This window comes from Emys orbicularis, chromosome 15 (assembly GCF_028017835.1).
Source record: "Emys orbicularis isolate rEmyOrb1 chromosome 15, rEmyOrb1.hap1, whole genome shotgun sequence".
NCBI classification, from domain to species: domain Eukaryota; kingdom Metazoa; phylum Chordata; order Testudines; family Emydidae; genus Emys; species Emys orbicularis.
Genome location: NC_088697.1, coordinates 28592562 through 28610280, shown reverse-complemented (window position 1 = coordinate 28610280; position 17719 = coordinate 28592562). Strand labels below are relative to the sequence as shown.

At 50.2% G+C, this 17719-nt stretch overlaps 1 protein-coding gene across 1 annotated transcript; it reads left to right on the top strand.

Annotated features, from left to right (window-relative positions):
* Positions 1-5977: 5977 nt before the first annotated feature.
* HINFP (histone H4 transcription factor) lies at positions 5978-13856 on the top strand. The gene is made up of 9 exons (XM_065417150.1): positions 5978-6140; positions 6948-7174; positions 7557-7668; positions 8498-8650; positions 9478-9555; positions 9658-9778; positions 9974-10112; positions 11544-11668; positions 12473-13856. Exons 1-9 carry the CDS (start codon positions 5978-5980, stop codon positions 12993-12995), a joined length of 1641 nt encoding a protein of 546 aa, XP_065273222.1. The 3' UTR covers positions 12996-13856.
* Positions 13857-17719: the final 3863 nt, after the last annotated feature.

Here is a 17719-nt window from a genome sequence, read left to right as displayed (position 1 = left end):
GCCTCTGTTGTTTATATCACACTAGGGCTCAGAGGTTGCAGTCAGGGATCAGAGCACCATTGTGCCAGGCACTGTGCAGCCATGTGACAAAGCAGACAGCCCTGCCCCAGAGAGTTCATAGGTTAGGAGTCAGACAGGATGTAACAGAAGAGACCAACAGAGTGGAGAAGGGTGGGAGGACACGGTAGAAAAAAACAGAGTTTAGCAGGAAAGTATGTAGTAAAAGCCAGCACCTGCCCCAGAGAGCTCATAATCAAGGTTCGCGTCAAGAGGTAACAAGGACCCAATAAAGCTTGGGAGGTGGGTATTAGGTCACAGTAAAAGGAATACGTTTTTGCATACTAAGCACTAGTGTCAGCTTTCTACCTGCTTACCTATTGTCAGAGCTCCTCACTAGCTCTGTCTGCTTCCATCTCTTGTGCCTGAATCTTATTTGCTTGATTTCTTTAGATCTAAAAGATATCGGTGAACTTCTGGCCCCATTGAAATCCATGGCAGTTTTGTTATTGACTTCAGTGGAGCCAAGATTGCTCCCTATAGTTTCAGAAGTATCTATTGACTCTAGGGGCATGTCTACACTTACCTCCGGAGTGATTGATCCAGCAGGGATCGATTTATTGCATCTAGTGAAGACGCGCTAAATCGACCGCTGAGCGCTCTCCCGTCGACTCCGGTACTTCACTGGAGCGGGAAGCGCAGGGGGAGTCAATGGGGGAGCATCAACAGTCGACCTACAGCAGTGAAGACACCACAGTAAGTAGATCTAAGTACGTCAACTTCAGCTACGTTATTCACGTAACTGAAGTTGTGTAACTTAGATTGATTTCCCTCCCCCCCCCCCCCCAGTGTAGACCAGGCCTAAATGGCTTTCCTATCAATTAAAAATAATTGCATTAAAAAAACATTTGAACCTGCAGCTGCTCCTCATGCCAAGCCAAGAAAATAATGAACCAAAGATGAAATCAAAACCCAACCAATATCCTTCTTACCACAGACCCCAGTTCTTATCACACACCTGCCTTCCCAAAACATGGGACTGAGATTTTCAATGCAGTGTAGGGGTTTTAGGCACACATCTTCCATTTATTTCATTTTCAGGATCAGGATCCATAATAGGAAACAGATATACAGCCAATTGAGTATTCCCCTATAACCATAACAGGACCACTGGGTCTTATTACACACCTTATACCATCCCGTTTGATTTTTATATTCTATTTGCCTGCCCCAAAACAAACTTTACTAATAATTATACTCCTATTTACTAAGACAAAGCACTGGCCTAACAGATGTATTTCAGTGTTTACTTCTCTAATTCAAATTTTGATTTAAACCCATTGTTTATTGTTAAATAACATTATTTTGCGACATGCTGTGACACTGGCTGACCAGATCATGCTAGAGTGTTTTCAGGTCATTTCACTCGTGGATTAGTATAGATCAAAGTGATTAATGTTTTGGGTGTTTAAACATCATAAAACTAAAGGGATGTTACATGCATTGTTTTCACTTATCTGTTCCTGTTATAATGTAATAGCAAACATTTACAGGGTAAATACCCCTATAACTAAATAACTCAGCAGACATCAAAGAAGCCTGGTGGGATGCTAATGATGGACTTTATCAGAACGGCCATTGTGTGTCATGACCTGTAGTAAAAAGACTAAGTGCATTCCTCCTCACTCATCGTCATCAAAGGAAAAGTCCATGTTGGTAGAGAGACTGTCAGCTTGTCTTCTGTGAGAAGATATAAGAATGGATCCAAAGAAAGATCCTTCATCTCTGGGCTGTTTGGATTCTAACAGGGCAGAATAACTGAATGAGAAGACGGAGATCCCCAGAGTTATTCTGGGTAGCCCTGAAAGACTTTTGGGAAATTCCCTTTATTACACCACTGCTACCATTTGAAGTTACAAATTGTGATTCACCTGTTGTTATATTTTACCTGCTTTAATTTCTCAATAACTCATTCTTTTTTCTTAGCTAATAAATCTTTAGTTAGTTTACTATAAATTTGGCTGCTGTTGTCTTTGGTATAAGATGTGGAGTATCAATTGAGCTGGGGTAAGTGGCTGGTCTCCTGGAACTGGGAGAAACCTGATGTGGTATGATTTTAGATTTAAGTAACCTTTTATCACAAAGTCCAGTTTGTCAGAGTGGCAAGATAGGCTGGAGAGTCTAAGGGTCTATGACTCCATGGTAAGACTGGTATAGTGCTCCAAAAGTTCACATTTGTTACTGACTTGGTGAAATCTAATTATAAAACATACCACCAGTTTGGGGTGTCTGCCCTTGTTTTCTGGCAGTCTGAGGTAGGCACTCACAGTTGTGAGCCACTCCAGATAGCGTGACACATGCAGCATAAAGTTAATGGATAATAAAACAGTTAATTTACTGTGTTTAACGGTGAACTCCAGCTGCCAGTAATTTGATTGTAGCCTTCTGGGATGAGAGGGGTTTACTTGTTTATACAACAAATGACAACAATGTTTGTCCCGTTTACCATGGTGACCAACTGTAAATTTCAGTTAACATAATATATTGCAGGATTTCACACTTTGTCAAGTTACACAGAGGAAAAAGAGCTACCGCATGAAATCTCATGATATACTCAATGCTTGGGGCCCAAAGCAACTACTAAAATGTGCCTAAAGTTAAGTATATGCATACACGTTTGGGCCCCCTGCATTACTTTTGATATCTTCAAAAGTGTTTTAAACCTATTAATCAATCCATACAACAACCCTGAGAGGCAGGTATACTGATTGTGAGATAATATGATATCAATAAGCCCTCAGTCCAGCAAAGTACTTAAGAATATGATTAACTAAGAGCAGATGGGTAGCCCTATTGAAATCAATACGTTTTTAAGGGCTTTGCTGGATCAAGTCCTATATATAAGCAAACAAGTAACCACAATGTTAAGGTGGAAGCAAAACACTTGAAAAATACGTATGAAAACCTGTATAAGAGATGAAACATACAATTTGTCCCCCACATATCTCCCCCACCAAAAAAAAATGTTTAACACTGTTTTCTTTAGAAAGTTTGCAACAGACATGTTTCTTTAAATAATTTGTATCTTTCCATTGTGGGTGTAGACACTTGTTTGTTGGTACTCATAAAAAAGCTGGGCTACTGGCATTGATATTATCTCTTAACAAAAATGACATTGAACATTAAGATCCTGATCCTGAATTCCTTATTCAGCGGCAGATAGGGGGTAGAAAACACCAGTAGTTAGATGGACTGTGCAAAGAGAGAGAAAAGGGGGGAAAAGGTTGTTCAAATTATGGCCCCCAACAGTTTGCAATGCCCTTTAATAGTTGATGCTGATAATAAATGTAATACACATTGTAGAACACCAAAGAAACATGTTATAACCTTTTTTGCCTCATTATTTATGATCCAGGTTACACACGCACATCACAGGAAGAATAGAAAGCATTGTTCTCAAATACGATACTGCAGGAAGGTTTCAAAGTCCCAGTGGTGTGTATCTGTTTTCACAGCAGGATGGCTATTTGTATTGACTGACTCAGAACTTCTGCCTCTTATTTGCCTAGTGTTATTTGCATGAATTTTCGCATGAGCCTTCATGATTTTCAGCATGAAATAAAAGATTAACCCAATAAGAAATATTAACATTTTGGGGATAAAAATAGTATTCAGTAAGTTTCAGAGGCTTACCCACTGCCCTGCTCCTCTGGCCCAATGGTGTATTTATATCTGAATAATCATGATGAAATAGAAGCAGTGACCATGAGGTTCACTAACAATAAATCATAAATCGGTCCCAGAGAATGAGAGAGTTCCTGAGGATGAGGACTAGGTCACATTCTTTCCTAACCTGCTGTTAAGGCTTTAGGCCCAGATCTTCAAAGGTATTCAGGTGCCTAATTCCCATTGATTTCAATGGGAGCTAGATGCCTAAATATCTTTTGAGGATTTGGGCCTTAGAATCATAGAAATGTAGGTCTGGAAAGGACCTAGAGAGTGAGGTCATCTAGTCCATCCTCTTACACTGAAGCAGGACCAAATATATCTAGAACATCCCTAACAGGTATTGTCCAACCTGTCCTAAAAAACCTCCAATGATGGGGACTCCACAACCTCCCTTGGTAACTTATTCCAGTGTTTAACTATCCTTATAGTTAGAAAAAAATTCCTAATATGTAACCTTAATCCATTTTGCTGCAGATTAAGCCCATTACTTTTTGTCCTACCTTTAGTGGACATGAAGAGCAATTGATCATCATCCTCTCTGTAACAACCCTTTATGTAGTTGAAGACTGTTATTTGATCCTCCTGCAGTCTTCTTTTCTCAAAACTCAACAGGCCCAGATTTTTTAACCTTTCCTCAGTGGTCAGGTTTTCTAAACCTTTTGTCATTTTAGTTGCTGTCCTCTGGACTCTCTCCAGTTTTTCCACCTCTTTCTTAAAGTGTTTTGCTCCTTACTAGATATGCATGTACGTTTAAGTGATGAGCATTGTGTGTGTTTGTACTGTGTGCAGGTTTTGTGTTTATTAGTGTATGTATGTTAATGTGGTGTGTAGAGAGTTTTTTCCGCAGCAGTGACAGCCCTAGTACTATAGGCCTAGAATGGCTAAGGGGTCATTGGCACAGTGGGGTCACTGATGTGAGTTTATACGGGGGTCAGAGACAGATCCGGTGGGCGGTCCCTGCAGGGGTTGCACCTTGTGCCAGCAGGGGTGATGGGGCTTGGTGCTGTAGGAGAAGTGGCAACTAGTGGTTGGTTCTCACCCCCAGCCACTTGACAGGGTTTGGTGCCCTCTGCCTCCAGCGACTGCTCTTATAGCCCTGATCCTGGCTCCTGGGAAGGTCAAAGGGCCACTGAAGCCAGAGCTCAGAAGGTCAAAGGTCAGGAGGTCACAGAGATGCCTGACTCCACCTACCCTGGTGCACATGGGCTAGGGGTCAAGCTCCTGGCCCACCGCGCTCAGAAGGTCACGGACAGACTGTAATGGGTCAGAATTCAAAGGTCAAATGAGAGGCGGTCGGAGCCACTGCGTTTTCCGACCTCTGCCGGGGTCGAAGGTCAAAACGGAGAATTAAACGTTTCCATTATATACCCCCAAAAAAGGGGGTCTCCATTGCTTATTTCCGCTTCCGGTGCCAATCTCGGGCACTTCCGTGTAGACAGGCAGCCGGAACCTTCGTGTCCCGTCCTGGCGGGGGGCGTTTCCGGCCGAGGCCTTCCCGCCCGACTCCCCGCGCGCCCTCCCCTCGCTCGGATTGGCTGCCGGGCTGGGAGGAGGTGCTGCCATTGGCCGCGAAGGCGGCCGGCCTTTAGGTTGCTGCGGCTCCCTTCCTCCCCCCCCCCCCCCCGCCGGCGGGCACGGAGCGGGGCAGCTGCCGGCGCGAGGAGCCGCCGGTAACGAGGGATCGGGTCTCCGCCCCCCCGCTCTCGTGGCTCCCTCCGGTCTCGGGGCCGCTGTCCCCAGGCCCCCCTCTCCTGGGGCTGGGGGAGTCGCGCCCCCTGGGTCCGATCCGGCCATTGCCCCCTGCGCTGGGACCCGGACCGTAGGATTTGCGTCCACACGGCGCTCCCGGCGCTCCGGTTCCGGCGGTAGGCGCCTGGCGGCCCGCTGGGGACGCTGGTGTCCTGTGGCGTAGCGTCATTCTCCGCTCGTGGGGGGGGGGGTCTGGATTTTCCTGGGGCTCCTACTTGGGTTGCATCTTATTCTTGATGTGGCTTGTCACAACCCCCTCCCCCCCCCCCGATTCTTCCTGGAGCAGGGGCTGTATCTGCAGAATACAACGTTGTGCTGTGGTTATTTCCCCCACTGAGCTGACAGCAGTTATAGTACCATGACCTACGCTGCATCTAGGAAGCCCCATGGTTTTGTAGAGGGCGTCTTTTTTGGTGGTGTTGTTTTTCTTGGTGACTGAATGGGCGTGAGAAACATTTTTGTGTCTTTGTACCATCTTCTCTCAGTGCCTAAAGGTCGGACCATGCCTCCTGGAAAGGCCGGCAATAAGGAAAAGTTGGTGCTGCAGTGTGAATGGGAAATGTGCACCTATGTGGCCTCTAAGATGGAGGAGTTTTGTGATCATGTGTCGGAGCATTTGCAGCTGCACCTTCGTGGGGAACATAGGGATGAGATGAACCCTCTTGGTAAGGGATACTGAGTGCAATTAAAAACTATAACTAAAATTTGACTCTTGGGTTGGAAGAGCCATCAGGTGGGTCATCAAGCTCCCTTCATTATTCTGAACCACTCCTGGTAGACATGGAGAAATTTCAATAGTGAATTTCCCAGTGAGAGTGATGCCATAGTGTCCACTGGTGATAATGTGTTCTGCGTTCGGGTAAGAAAATAAACTTTCCAGTGGGTCTAGTGCACTCTGCTGTCAATTAACCTATTAGAATGTCTGGTCGTGATTGAAGGCTGTGGTGCAGTACAGTTTTGTATCAAGAACCTGACACAGCAATCCTTCATTGTCTGTAGAATTAAGGGACAATAGCAAACCCTTAAATTACAGTCTTCTTCATTATGTGACTTCAGTTATACCTATTGAATTACATCTGCTCAGTGAGATGCTTAGCAGCATTAACTATATATTTTGAAAGGGTGATGCATAGTCTAGCATTCTGAGCACAGGTCTGGGATCTGTGAACACCTGAGCTATTAACAGAGCTAAGGAGATTTATTTTTGTAAATAGTTGATGTTTATATTGACTGTCTTGAGTGCACGGTCTCGGCTGCCTTTGTAGTGGATCATAAGCCAGAGTCCAGAACTGAACAAGTAGGAAGCTGAGAGTTCTCCTCTCACCATAAGTAGGTGGTCCCACCAGTTGCAGGGAGGGAAGGCTATGAAGAAAGCTTCCATCTTCTCTTGCTTATGGGGACTTAAGCTTTAACAGGGAGACACTCATTTTCTACAGATTTGTCAGTAACTGTGTTTCCTATTTGTGTTGCAGAAGAATACACTTGTCTGTGGCAGGAATGTGGCTTCTGCTCCCCAGAGAGCTCAGCGGACCTGGTCCGCCATGTTTACTTCCACTGTTACCACACTAAGCTGAAGCAGTGGGGGCTGCAGGCCTTGCAGAGCCAGTCAGACGTGAGCCACTGTCAGCTGGACTTCCAGAGCCGCAACATCATCCCTGAGATCCAGGAAAACTTCTTGTGTCTGTGGGAGTACTGTGAGGTGAGAGCAACAGGGAGGGGATCAGCCCTCCTAAATCCTGTCTGTGGGGGCGCAGTCAGGTGGGAGCAGGAGAAAAGGGGGGCTTATTCTCTCACAGTGAATGCCTGGGAACTGGGAGATTCGCTGTCAATCTGATGTAACCCTTGAGAACTCAGCCCAGGTCAAGTGGGGGCACAGACAGGGCCTTACGTGGTTCAAGCCAACAAAGTCTGAGTTCTAGCGTAGGGAGATGGTCTCAGCATTATGAGCACTGCAACCAGTTTGAATGCCCTGATTGTGCTTTTCTGTGTTTGCCCCAAGGGAGAGGAGGGAAAACGGTCTGTCAAAGTTGAGCTGTACCAGAACTGCTAGTATGCATGTGGCTTTGTCTCCCCCCCAACAGAGATCTTTTGATAACCCTGAATGGTTCTACCGGCATGTGGAGGATCACAGCTTCTGTTCAGAATACAAGGCAGCTGGGAAGGAGAACCATGTGGTCTTTTGTGGCTGGAAAGGTATTTGATTTTATTTATGTTACTGTAGCACTTAAGAACCCAGGTCATGGACCAGGACCTCATTGTGCTTGGTGCTGTACAAACACGGAACAAAACACAGTCCCTGCACATGTGAGAACTTGAAAGCTCTCCTGGCGGGGGCTGGGGAGCAGCTGACAAACAGCAAGGCTTTGCACTTCTGTAGCACCTTTCCACTGAGGCTCTCAAAGGGCTTTCTAAACACTAATGAGCTAGGCCTTGCCTCACCCATTTCCCCACTGGATGGCTACAGAAACCAAAATGCAGAGGCAACTTGCTGGGGTGCCCGCGGTATGTCAATGTAAGAGTGAGGAATATAACCTGGGACTTTGGCTTCTTAGTCCCCAGCCCTTTTGACTTAGACGGCCCTCCTACCTTTGCTAAGGGGTTTTTGGTCCCTGAAGAGTAAAGCTGCCCAAGAACTTCCCAACCCGTCAGAGAACTGACTGGAAACTGCCCACCATGGGTGGGCTCAATACCTGGTGATTGCAGTTGAGGAATTTAATAGATGGTATCAAGGCCTCTCAACTTGCCCTTGCCTCTGAACAGAGCAGCACGGGGGAAGTGCTGGTTTAACTTTAACAATAACTGCTGTCTTTCATGTGGCCGTGATCATCTCAGCTGCTCATGTGTCCCGTGGAATGACAGATGTAGGCCTGTATCTAGTCTTCTACATATCTGCAGCATGCCTGGCCTAGCTCTCCATTGGGGGCAGCAAGGCATTTTCCTCTGCCTGGGCTACTGAAAGTTTCTTGGAGCTGTCAGGTCCTTTGTCAAGGAGCTAACCATTGTCTCTGCCTCTTGCGTTCAGAGTGCGACTGCACCTTCAAAGGGCGCTGTAAGCTGCGGGAACACCTGCGCAGCCACACGCAGGAGAAGGTAGTGGCCTGTCCTACCTGTGGCGGGATGTTCTCCAACAACACCAAGTTCTTTGACCACATCCGCCGGCAGACCGCCCTGGATCGTAAGCGCCTGAGTGGGGGTGGGATTGTCACTGATCTACCCTGTTGCTTCTAGCCTGGGTCATTTGATTGGTCAGCAGCTCTCTGTTCTAGGAGCAAGGCATTAGCAGGGCACGACCACTGTGAATGTTGGCACTGATTGGCTCTCAGGCTTACCAGAGAGACCCGCGGCTTGAATAGGCCATTGAGACTGAATTCCCCTCTCAGGCAGGAGTGCGGCAGCACGGGGGAGGTTTGTCTTGCTGTATCTAGTGCCATTCTTGTTCTGTGGACATGGGACTAATGTCTCGGGCTGGCAGTCAGGCCCTTGTGCCAGTGCTAGATTCCTTTAAAAATCTCCTTGAGCTCCTTTGTGCCATGCTGGGTGCTGGAGTCAGTACTGTGCTGGGCATTCTCCGCTTCAGGCTGGGCCTGTATCTAAAAGTGAAAGGAGTTGCTGGTCTCCCCTCAGCTCCCTGCAGGGGCCCCGTGTACATTCCCAGCTCTCCCTGTATGTTCCCAGCTCCCATGCATCTCATTCCTGGTTAGACTTGTTTTTGTGATCCTCCTTGAAGGCAGTAGAATTGCTTCTGGGGTTGCTTCCTGAGTCGTGCAGTGGTAGCACTGGGAGGACTGTGTTCATTGGAAGGCAAGACAGTGGCTCTCTAGCCAGGGGCAGCGTCAGTGGCTGTGAATGAGAAGAAAGGGCTCCTGGCTCTGATATAACTAACTCTCTTCCTCCTGTGTGTTGCTATCTGTGCTATATTCTCTCTGCTTTGTTCTTTCTGTCCTTCCCCTCCCGCTTTGTGCACTCTCTTCTCTCTCCCCCCACCTTTCCCCAATGTTACAGAGCAGAGGTTTCAGTGCTCCCACTGCTCCAAGAGGTTTGCTACCGAGAGGCTGCTACGTGATCACATGAGGAACCATGGTGAGTAAAGGCCCTTCTCTCTCTTCCAGCCGTCGCTCTGGCAAGTGCGTTCCCTCTCCCCACTCCATGGTGATGGGCTTCCCTCTCGTTTCTCTCGAGCAGTAAACCACTACAAGTGCCCCTTGTGCGACATGACCTGCCCGCTGCCCTCCTCCCTGCGCAACCACATCCGCTTCCGGCACAGCGAGGAGCGGCCCTTCAAGTGTGACTACTGTGACTACAGGTGGGGTCCCTGTGATTGTACTTCCCTAGGGTGGAGTGGGTCTGGGCTTCAGAGGTGGGGCCTGGTTCTATGTGGGGGGAAGAGACGGTGGCTGGGCTGTCAGGGACTGGGAGAGAAGCACTGATGGGCCGGGGAGGAGAATAGAATAGGGGTCTCACACACATTTGGCTTCATTCCCGCGTTCTTTCCTTTCAGCTGTAAAAATCTCATTGATTTGAGGAAGCACCTGGACACTCACAGCAAAGAGCCAGCCTATCGCTGCGAGTTCGAAGCCTGCAGCTTCACTGCGCGCTCCCTCTGCTCCATCAAACTGCACTACAGGAAAGTCCACGAGGTGAGGAGGGAACCAAGGGATCTGCTGCTTTTCCCACTGTTTATATTGCAATAATATTGAGAAGCCCCAAGCAAGGTGGCGGCCCAAGGTGCTAGGTGCTGCACATACACGTTGTGAGAGATGAGCCCTACACTGAAGAGCTTGCAATAAAGAGTGAGAGGAAGGGAATACTCTCCTCCCTGCTAGCCAGATGGGGGAGTGAGGCACAGAGAGATCAAAGTGACTTGTCCAAGTCATATGGAGAGTCTGGCAGAGCTGGGAATTGAATCCATGTCTCCTGACTTCCACTCGACCGGTCTTCCTCCCAAACCCGCCTTAGCCTTCTAGGTGACCATAAAACCCTAACGCAAATCTCAGCTTCATACCCACCCCCCATAGATTTGGAACAGTCCATGGTCATGCTTGGTATCCATCAGCTCTGGGAGGAATTGACTCTTCTGTCCTTTCTGTTCCTCTCTCCACCTGCTGCAGTGCTAATGGCTAAACGGGTTCTGATTCTCGGCTGACACAACACAAGTTATCTGGGGAGAGTGGGTTTCTCATGACTTTCCTTCTGGCTGTCTGATCTCTCTTGATCTCTGCTCTCTGGCTGGGAACAGGGAATTGCTCCCCCTTCCAATGCAGGGCCGAGGGCGGGAGGAGTAGCAGTTCTTCAGTGTTGGCCATTTAGCAAAGACGTACTGAACAGTAGGTGAGCCCTGACAAACAAGTAGCAGGTCCCTGCATTGAAGACACTAAAGACGCAGAGAACGCTAACCAGAACTGGACATACGCACCCAGTAATTTAGGCGTTGTGGTGTGTTAACATGTGTGCCTAGCATCAGGCCTGCTTTTTCCTGGCTATAAATGGTGGCTCATGGGGTTTGAGTGGGAGTTTTCCATTCTTGGGCACTATCCACTAACCTGGCAATTGTGATAATTTTATGAGCCGTCAGTTTGTATCACCTCCTGGCTAATCCCTTGGGAGCACCGGTGGGGGTCCGCCTGCCCCTGTTCCTCCCTGCATGGCTGACTGCGTGTGTTCTGCTGCTGCTGCTCCCTGGCATGGGCCAAGCATTTTAATACCTGTATTTCTACAGACATAGGTATGGCTCCAATACTTAGCCCTGCCTCAGTGCAGGGGACTGGACTAAATGACCTACTGAAGTCCCTTCCCGTCCGACATTTCTGTGATTCTGTGGCCACTTTGCAAAGCAGTCCCGAACAACTAGCAGCCCGGGCACGGGATCTCCTAGGTAATGAGATTCCCTCCATCCCGTGGATTGGAAATGCCAAGCCCGTCAGAAGTGTTACTTGTCCCCCACTCCTTTGCCATAATGATGTTTGCTATAAAACTTGTAGGGTGTTTGTTCCTGTTGGAAAGTCTGGCTTCCCACGAAGCTTGAATCCCATGACACTTACATCCTTCCTTTCTTCCCGCTCCCTCCCCAGGGTGATTCGGAACCCCGGTACAAGTGCCACATCTGTGACAAGTGCTTCACGCGTGGGAACAACCTCACCGTGCACCTACGGAAGAAACACCAGTTCAAGTGGCCCTCGGGCCATCCTCGCTTCAGGTACTGGACCTCCAGCCTCTCCTATGTGCAAAGCTCACTACCTCTCTCAAGCCACAGGGGGCAGTAGGGGACTGGCAAGCAGGCTCACTGGGAACAGTCACGCGGAGGTGGGGTGTTGCTCCTAGGTTCTCTGATACTATGGTGATAGGGGCCGTATCAGTACCTAGATAGCAGCCTCCAGTGGCAGATCAGAGACTAGGGCTGCTGGGCAGCAGCCACGCAAATGCAGCTGGATGTACTGGGATGCTTGTAGAATTAGCAGGCTCAGGCTGCAGCCAGATCCAGCTCTCCTCAACCTGAGAGAGTGTCACCCCAGTCTAAGCCCGATCACATTTTGAGGACGCCTTATCCGGTGTAATCTCCAGCAAGCCTGAGTCTCCCCCAGACATTCCAGGGCTTAAAAGGAGGGCTCTCAAATTTGCTCATGGAAACTGGATAGGACAAAGAAACCAAACCTGGCCTGAGTGGAGATGTAAACCCTCTATGTGGCATGTGGCCGAGACAAGAAGCTGACCGTTAGGGGCTGGGGATGAAAGGATTTACCCTCCCTGACAACATCTCCCCCACTGCACTGCTTGTTAACACACTGGGCGCTGTGTGCTGGGGTGTCTGCCCCTTAGGAATATCAGTGCTGCAAAATAACCTCCTTGGGGTAGCAACTGCCACTGATCACCTGGTGCTGGGTGCGCTAGCATGCTGGGCAGCACTCCAAGCAGTTAGTCCTGCCTCGGTAACTGCACAAGGCATCTGCCTTCCAGCCTCGTTCTAACTCTTGCCACCCGTCCATCTCTCTGGCCTGCCTAGGTACAAGGAACACGAGGACGGCTACATGCGGCTGCAGCTAGTGCGCTATGAAAGTGTGGAGCTGACTGAGCAGCTGCTGAAGGACCGGGAGAAACAGGGCGAGTTGCTGGATGGCACGGCGGAGTGCGTAGTGCTGACAGAGGGTGAGGGCAACTTGCAGGGGATCATCCTGGAGCCACCGTCAGAGGCCTCCCTGGAGGAAGCCAATGACATGGAATCGCAGGTGGCCCCACTGCCACCACCGGTCTATGCTGCTGCCAACCCTGACCCAGCTCAGCAAAGCACCTTCCCGAGAGCTGAGGCCTCGCCAGACCAAGAGCCCAGCGCCCCGCTCGGCCCCATCATCCGTGTGGTGAACAGGACCAACGAGCATGGGGAGAACGAGACTGTGTACTACGTCATGGCCAATGCACCTTCGGAGGAGCAGGCGGCGGTGCCCGGCGGCCTGGCCGTGGAGCCGGAGGAGAACGTCATGGACCGCCTACAGAAGACAGCTGAGGAACTGGGGATACAGATTATGTGAGATGCCGGTGCTGCCTCCCTGCACTTTGGCTTCAAGAAATTCAGGTGTCTCTCCTGCTTGGGAGGGCAGGGATGGAATCACAAGCACTCTCCGTCACCCTGCTAGGGTCCCTCCACGTCCTTAATTATAGACCAGAGGAATTGGCGCTGCCTGTAGGAAGGTTCTGGGCACGTCTGGTCAGCGCCCGGTGGGAGAGAGGGATCGATCTCCCTTGCACCAGCCTGGGAGAGGAAGGTGGCAGTGGATGCTGGGAGCAGCCTTAGATATTCTCATGGCAGGAAAGGGGATTCGAGCTGGGGATTCAGTGCCCTCCATCCCATGGGGAGAGGTTTGGGCTGTGTTCCCCCCACCACCACCCCAAAGGTCCCTGGCAGAAGGGTCAGACTCCTGCTGCTAAGAGGCTCAGTCCCTGTGCTCGCTGAGAGCCCTGTGCTCAGCCAGAAGCTCCACTCCTTTGGAGCTGCAGGTGGATTGGCTTGCCTCCTGAGATGCTGTTTGGCCTTAAACAGGCTCATTCTGTCCAGTATCTCGTTGCCCTCGGGTGAACAAGACGCCCTGACCCTGTCTCAGACACGTCCTAGCTCGCTCAAACAGGTCCCTTATCAGTATTTGCATTGACACTGCCCCATCCCCTTGTTGATCTGAGCAGCCGAAGGGTCCGTTTGTCCTTTTGCAGGTTGCTTCTCCCCCATGCACTGGTGGGGAGCTGGTGTAAACTGGGGGGCCCTTCTCAACACTCGGGGACCTTTGTGCGGCCTTCGTCCTCCCCTCGGGTTCTTGCTCAGGGCTTTCCCCACATTGGGGCCTGGGCTCCTGGCTGTGCAAAGTAAGTGCTTTTATAATAAAAAATAAATTAATTAAAAGTCCTGCGTGCCAGGTCAGGGTGCAACTGTGTGGTGTCTGCCATGGCCCCATCAATGTGGCTCTCGCGTGCCCTAGTGCAGCGATGAGACCAAGCAGTTGGGGATTTTAGTGACCAGATCCTTGTAATATTTAGGGTGCAGGTGACACTTGAGCTCTTACCACATCTCTGCGGCATGTCCAGTGACGCACACAGCCACCTTCATGCAGCCGGAATCCCCAGCTTTGGCGTAGGAGCGTCTACTTTTACTCTGTGCCTCCCATAGGTTTCTATACGCACACTCTCTCATCAGATTGGAGATAGCACTCCCCCAACCTTCTTCCCTGCACATGGACAACTCAGCCATTCCCGTTGACCCAGAGACCTTTACTTGCTTTAACATAGGGATCACTGTCGACTTGCAAGCAAGTCTCTACCACGGGACCAAGCTGTGCTAGCTGGCTGCTTTCTTTCCTGGGATCCCAAGGGGTCTCAGTTGTAGACTGGGGAGACAACTCTGCAACCCTCCTGCTGTCCAAGTCGTCATTAGCTGTATTTGCAATACCCTCATCAGTGAGGTGTTGACATGCCACGCTCGTTAAGTGGTCTCTGTCCTGGCTAACCTCCAGCAAGGGTAATTATGGTCCCCCGAGCCTCTAATCCTCCTCACCATTTCAGTGGAGGACACAGTTCTTGTCTTCCTTTCCTGAGCCATTATATCGTAGTGTTGCGGGGAATCAAATAGTGCTGTGTTTCCTCCCATAGTTGGGTGCATTTCAGGGACGGACAAAGTGAGGCCCTCTTGAAAAGTTTGTTGTTGGATGAAAGGCACTAGCCAAACATCATTAGTTAACATCATGTTGGGGGCAGTTCTTAGCAGGTCCATTGCAGATTGCTATTGTCTAGCTTGGGTTGGTTCTGGTTGCTTGACAGCTTGACCCCATCCTACTGGGATGTGGCAGGAACATGGCTGTAAAGTGCAGGTAAATGGGAAGCCGTGTCCCACCCTCGGGCTGGTAGACGGGCTCTGGTGGTGATCAGTTCCCTTGGAGGTGCTGTGCTCTTTCTAATCCTGGAATAACCTTCCCTGCTCCAAGATGACCCCGCTAACGGGGCATCTGCTGCTCTCCCAGGACAGCTGTAATCGCCTTAACCAGTGTATTATGGAGCTCGTCTTACTGGGGAGCTGCCTCCTGTTACTGAGGGTGCAGCAAAGATGGCCTCTGCCAGCTGCATCTGGGGCCATGGAAGGTTTCGGTTTGTGCTGAAACCTGCCTGCCTGGCAGACTGACAAGGAGCTTGGAAGAGCTAAGAGCCCAGCTCAGGGCTTCACGGCAGCCCAGATCCCTGCCATGGAGCTGGGGCTCCCGTCTTGCTAGATGCTTGTGGAGGATTTTGAAATTTGGGGTTTTCGTTTTGAAATCTCAGGATCCTCCACGGAGCAGGATTACCGTTCTCTGCCCAGCTCTGACGGGCCTTCCCAGGCTGAGGGGCTGTCAGCGGGCGCATCAGCACCGCTTCAGTTAAAGCAGGGCAAACCCCTGTGTGGGAAGCTCTTATTTCAGTTTAAGGGGGGCATTTTGGTTTTGTTTAAACATGGTCTGAATTGACTTGAGCTAAACTGCAGGAATCCTGGTTTAAACCCTAATCAGTGTCCACGTAGCCTTTGGCACTGGATTAACTAAATGGTTTAAAATCGCAACTTAAGTTGAACTGGTGTAACTCTGCCCTTCTGCTCAGGGCCAGCCTGTGTCAGGGCTTGGATGGGAGACCTCTAGGAAACCAATGTGATATGGATACTCATCCCACAAAGCAAGTTCCCCACCTGGAGGCTCCCTCTTTTGGATAATGCACTTGTGCTCATTAAAACATCCCGAGGTGCCATTTTACCTCCCTGCAGTTTCTACTGGATACAGGATTTTTCTTCACTTCCTGTCCTAAACTGAGCAAGGTGTTGCAGTGCCCTGCTATGCCTGTAGCGCTGGCATGCTCAGTGGGGGATTTTCCCAGTCGCTCTGCCATTGGCTGCCATTAGGGATTTGCCGGTGGCAATAATTGGGGCAGGATTCTTGCTGGCTCACGGGAGAGCCCTGAATTGAGGGACCCTGAAGGGAGCCAGGGAGTCGGTTTCGTGCAGCAGGTGCACAGAAGCCAGGTATCTTGCTCTGCTTATGACTCAGGGAAGCAATTACTGTGTGGAGGCTCAATGGACCATCCTCCAGCAACGCAGCCACTGTGGCGTGGTGGCTGCCGCCTTTCCCGTTCCCTGCTAGTGTAGTTCAGCAGAGCAAAAGCCACTGGAGCTCCAGGTTATTTCAATGCAGAAATCACTTTGTTAAACCCCCAGCCATCTGCTCACTTTCTAATGACAAACCCAGTAAGAGCATAATTCACAGTTGTCTCCTGACAGCAGGAGGTGGTGGAGGGCAGCACCCAAAGGGATGCTCTTTATTCAGAGTGTAGACGCTCGCACTGGTGTCTCGTCCTTCAGATACTAAGGGTATGCCCATGCTATGGAGATTATACCAGCATTGCCCCATAACATAGACGCAGCCTATGTCACCGGAAGGCATTTGCTTATGTAGGACACCACCTCTGAACAGCTAGCCGTGTCAATGGAAGCGTTCTTCCGTCCACATAGCTGTGTCTACACTGGGGTTTTGTCAGCCTAGCTATGCCAGTCAGGCTTGGTTTCTTCACACCCCTGCCTGACGTACTTATGCCAATGTAACTTTTGAGCGTAGACCAGGCCTAAGTACAAGTGGGAAGGTGGGAAGGAGAATGAGTGTCTGTTGGACAAAGCGTTCCCAGGCGGAGGTGGTCAGGGAACACAACTCCTGTGGAAATAGTTCAGACAGTCGTGATCAAAATCCTCAAGTGGTTTGGAGGCCTGTATCAAAGGGGTTTCTCAGTCTGGTTCCCTACAGACAGAGATTGGCACTGTGCATGCACGCCCCTTCACAACTGGCACATAGCCTCTGCAGAGGGGACAAAGGTGTGAATGGACCCTGGACACTGTTTCCTATAGATGTGGAGTCACAAGGCTGGGGAGAAGCACGCTGCCAGGAGGCATGGGGAAGCCTGCCCTGCCCATGCTGTAAATGTGGCATGGATGGCCGGAGGATTTCCAGGTTGCCGAGCTGGCTCTAAATTCCCTTGAGTGCTCATGCAGTGAGCTGCTCCTCATGGCCCTCGAGAGCAGAACAGTGCCTCCGTAGAGGTTCAGCTCTCGCATCCAGGCTGAGAGGGGGCTGGACAGGGAGGCACCCTGGCATGGACCAATAGAACCTAAGGTCAGGAAATATTGTAGGGCCGCGTCGGAAACTTTACTGGTGCTCCTCTGTGGGACTGTGGCCTCTGGGGTCTTTCATTGCTGCAGCCACAGCAGAAGCTGCAAAAAGGTAATCGCTTTGCCAAGAGGATTATGTGCAGGGAAGAGAGAATGGGGATTAAAGGAAGCCTCTTCCTCCAGTCCCCCCCCCCCCCCCCGTCCCCCTCAGCCCTCCCCTAGCTACCGGACCTGTAAGGTGCCTCTGTCCTGAGCAGATGGAAGCGAAGTTCCCCTCCTCCATGGGAAGGCTGGGTCAGGACAGTGCCAGACCCTGCTGGCAGCTAGCTCAGCCCGGCCAGCATCCCCTGGGCGAGGGGGAGATGGAAAAGCAAATACTCCGGGTCTTTTGAAAGCTGGAGTCCGAGGCCAGTGGGCGAAGGACGGGAACCTTAGAAGAACGAAGGAGGGCAGCGTGTGGAGAGGGCACTGGACTGGGCCTGCGATGAGCACCATGGAGCTGGGACTCCTCATCTTAGTCACGCTGGCTGGGTTTGGCTCTGGTGAGGAGGAGGAAGGTAAGTAACGGAGCAGGAGGCGTTTGCTACACACAGT

What these genes read in the sequence shown, in the direction of transcription:
- HINFP (XM_065417150.1), top strand. Translation starts at nt 5,978, where the DNA reads ATGCCTCCTGGAAAGGCCGGCAATAAGGAAAAGTTGGTGCTGCAGTGT. An exon ending in GGATGAGATGAACCCTCTTG is followed by an intron (nt 6,141 to 6,947) that starts GTAAGGGATACT and finishes TTTGTGTTGCAG; the next exon opens with AAGAATACACTTGTCTGTGG. An exon ending in CCGGCAGACCGCCCTGGATC is followed by an intron (nt 8,651 to 9,477) that starts GTAAGCGCCTGA and finishes CCAATGTTACAG; the next exon opens with AGCAGAGGTTTCAGTGCTCC.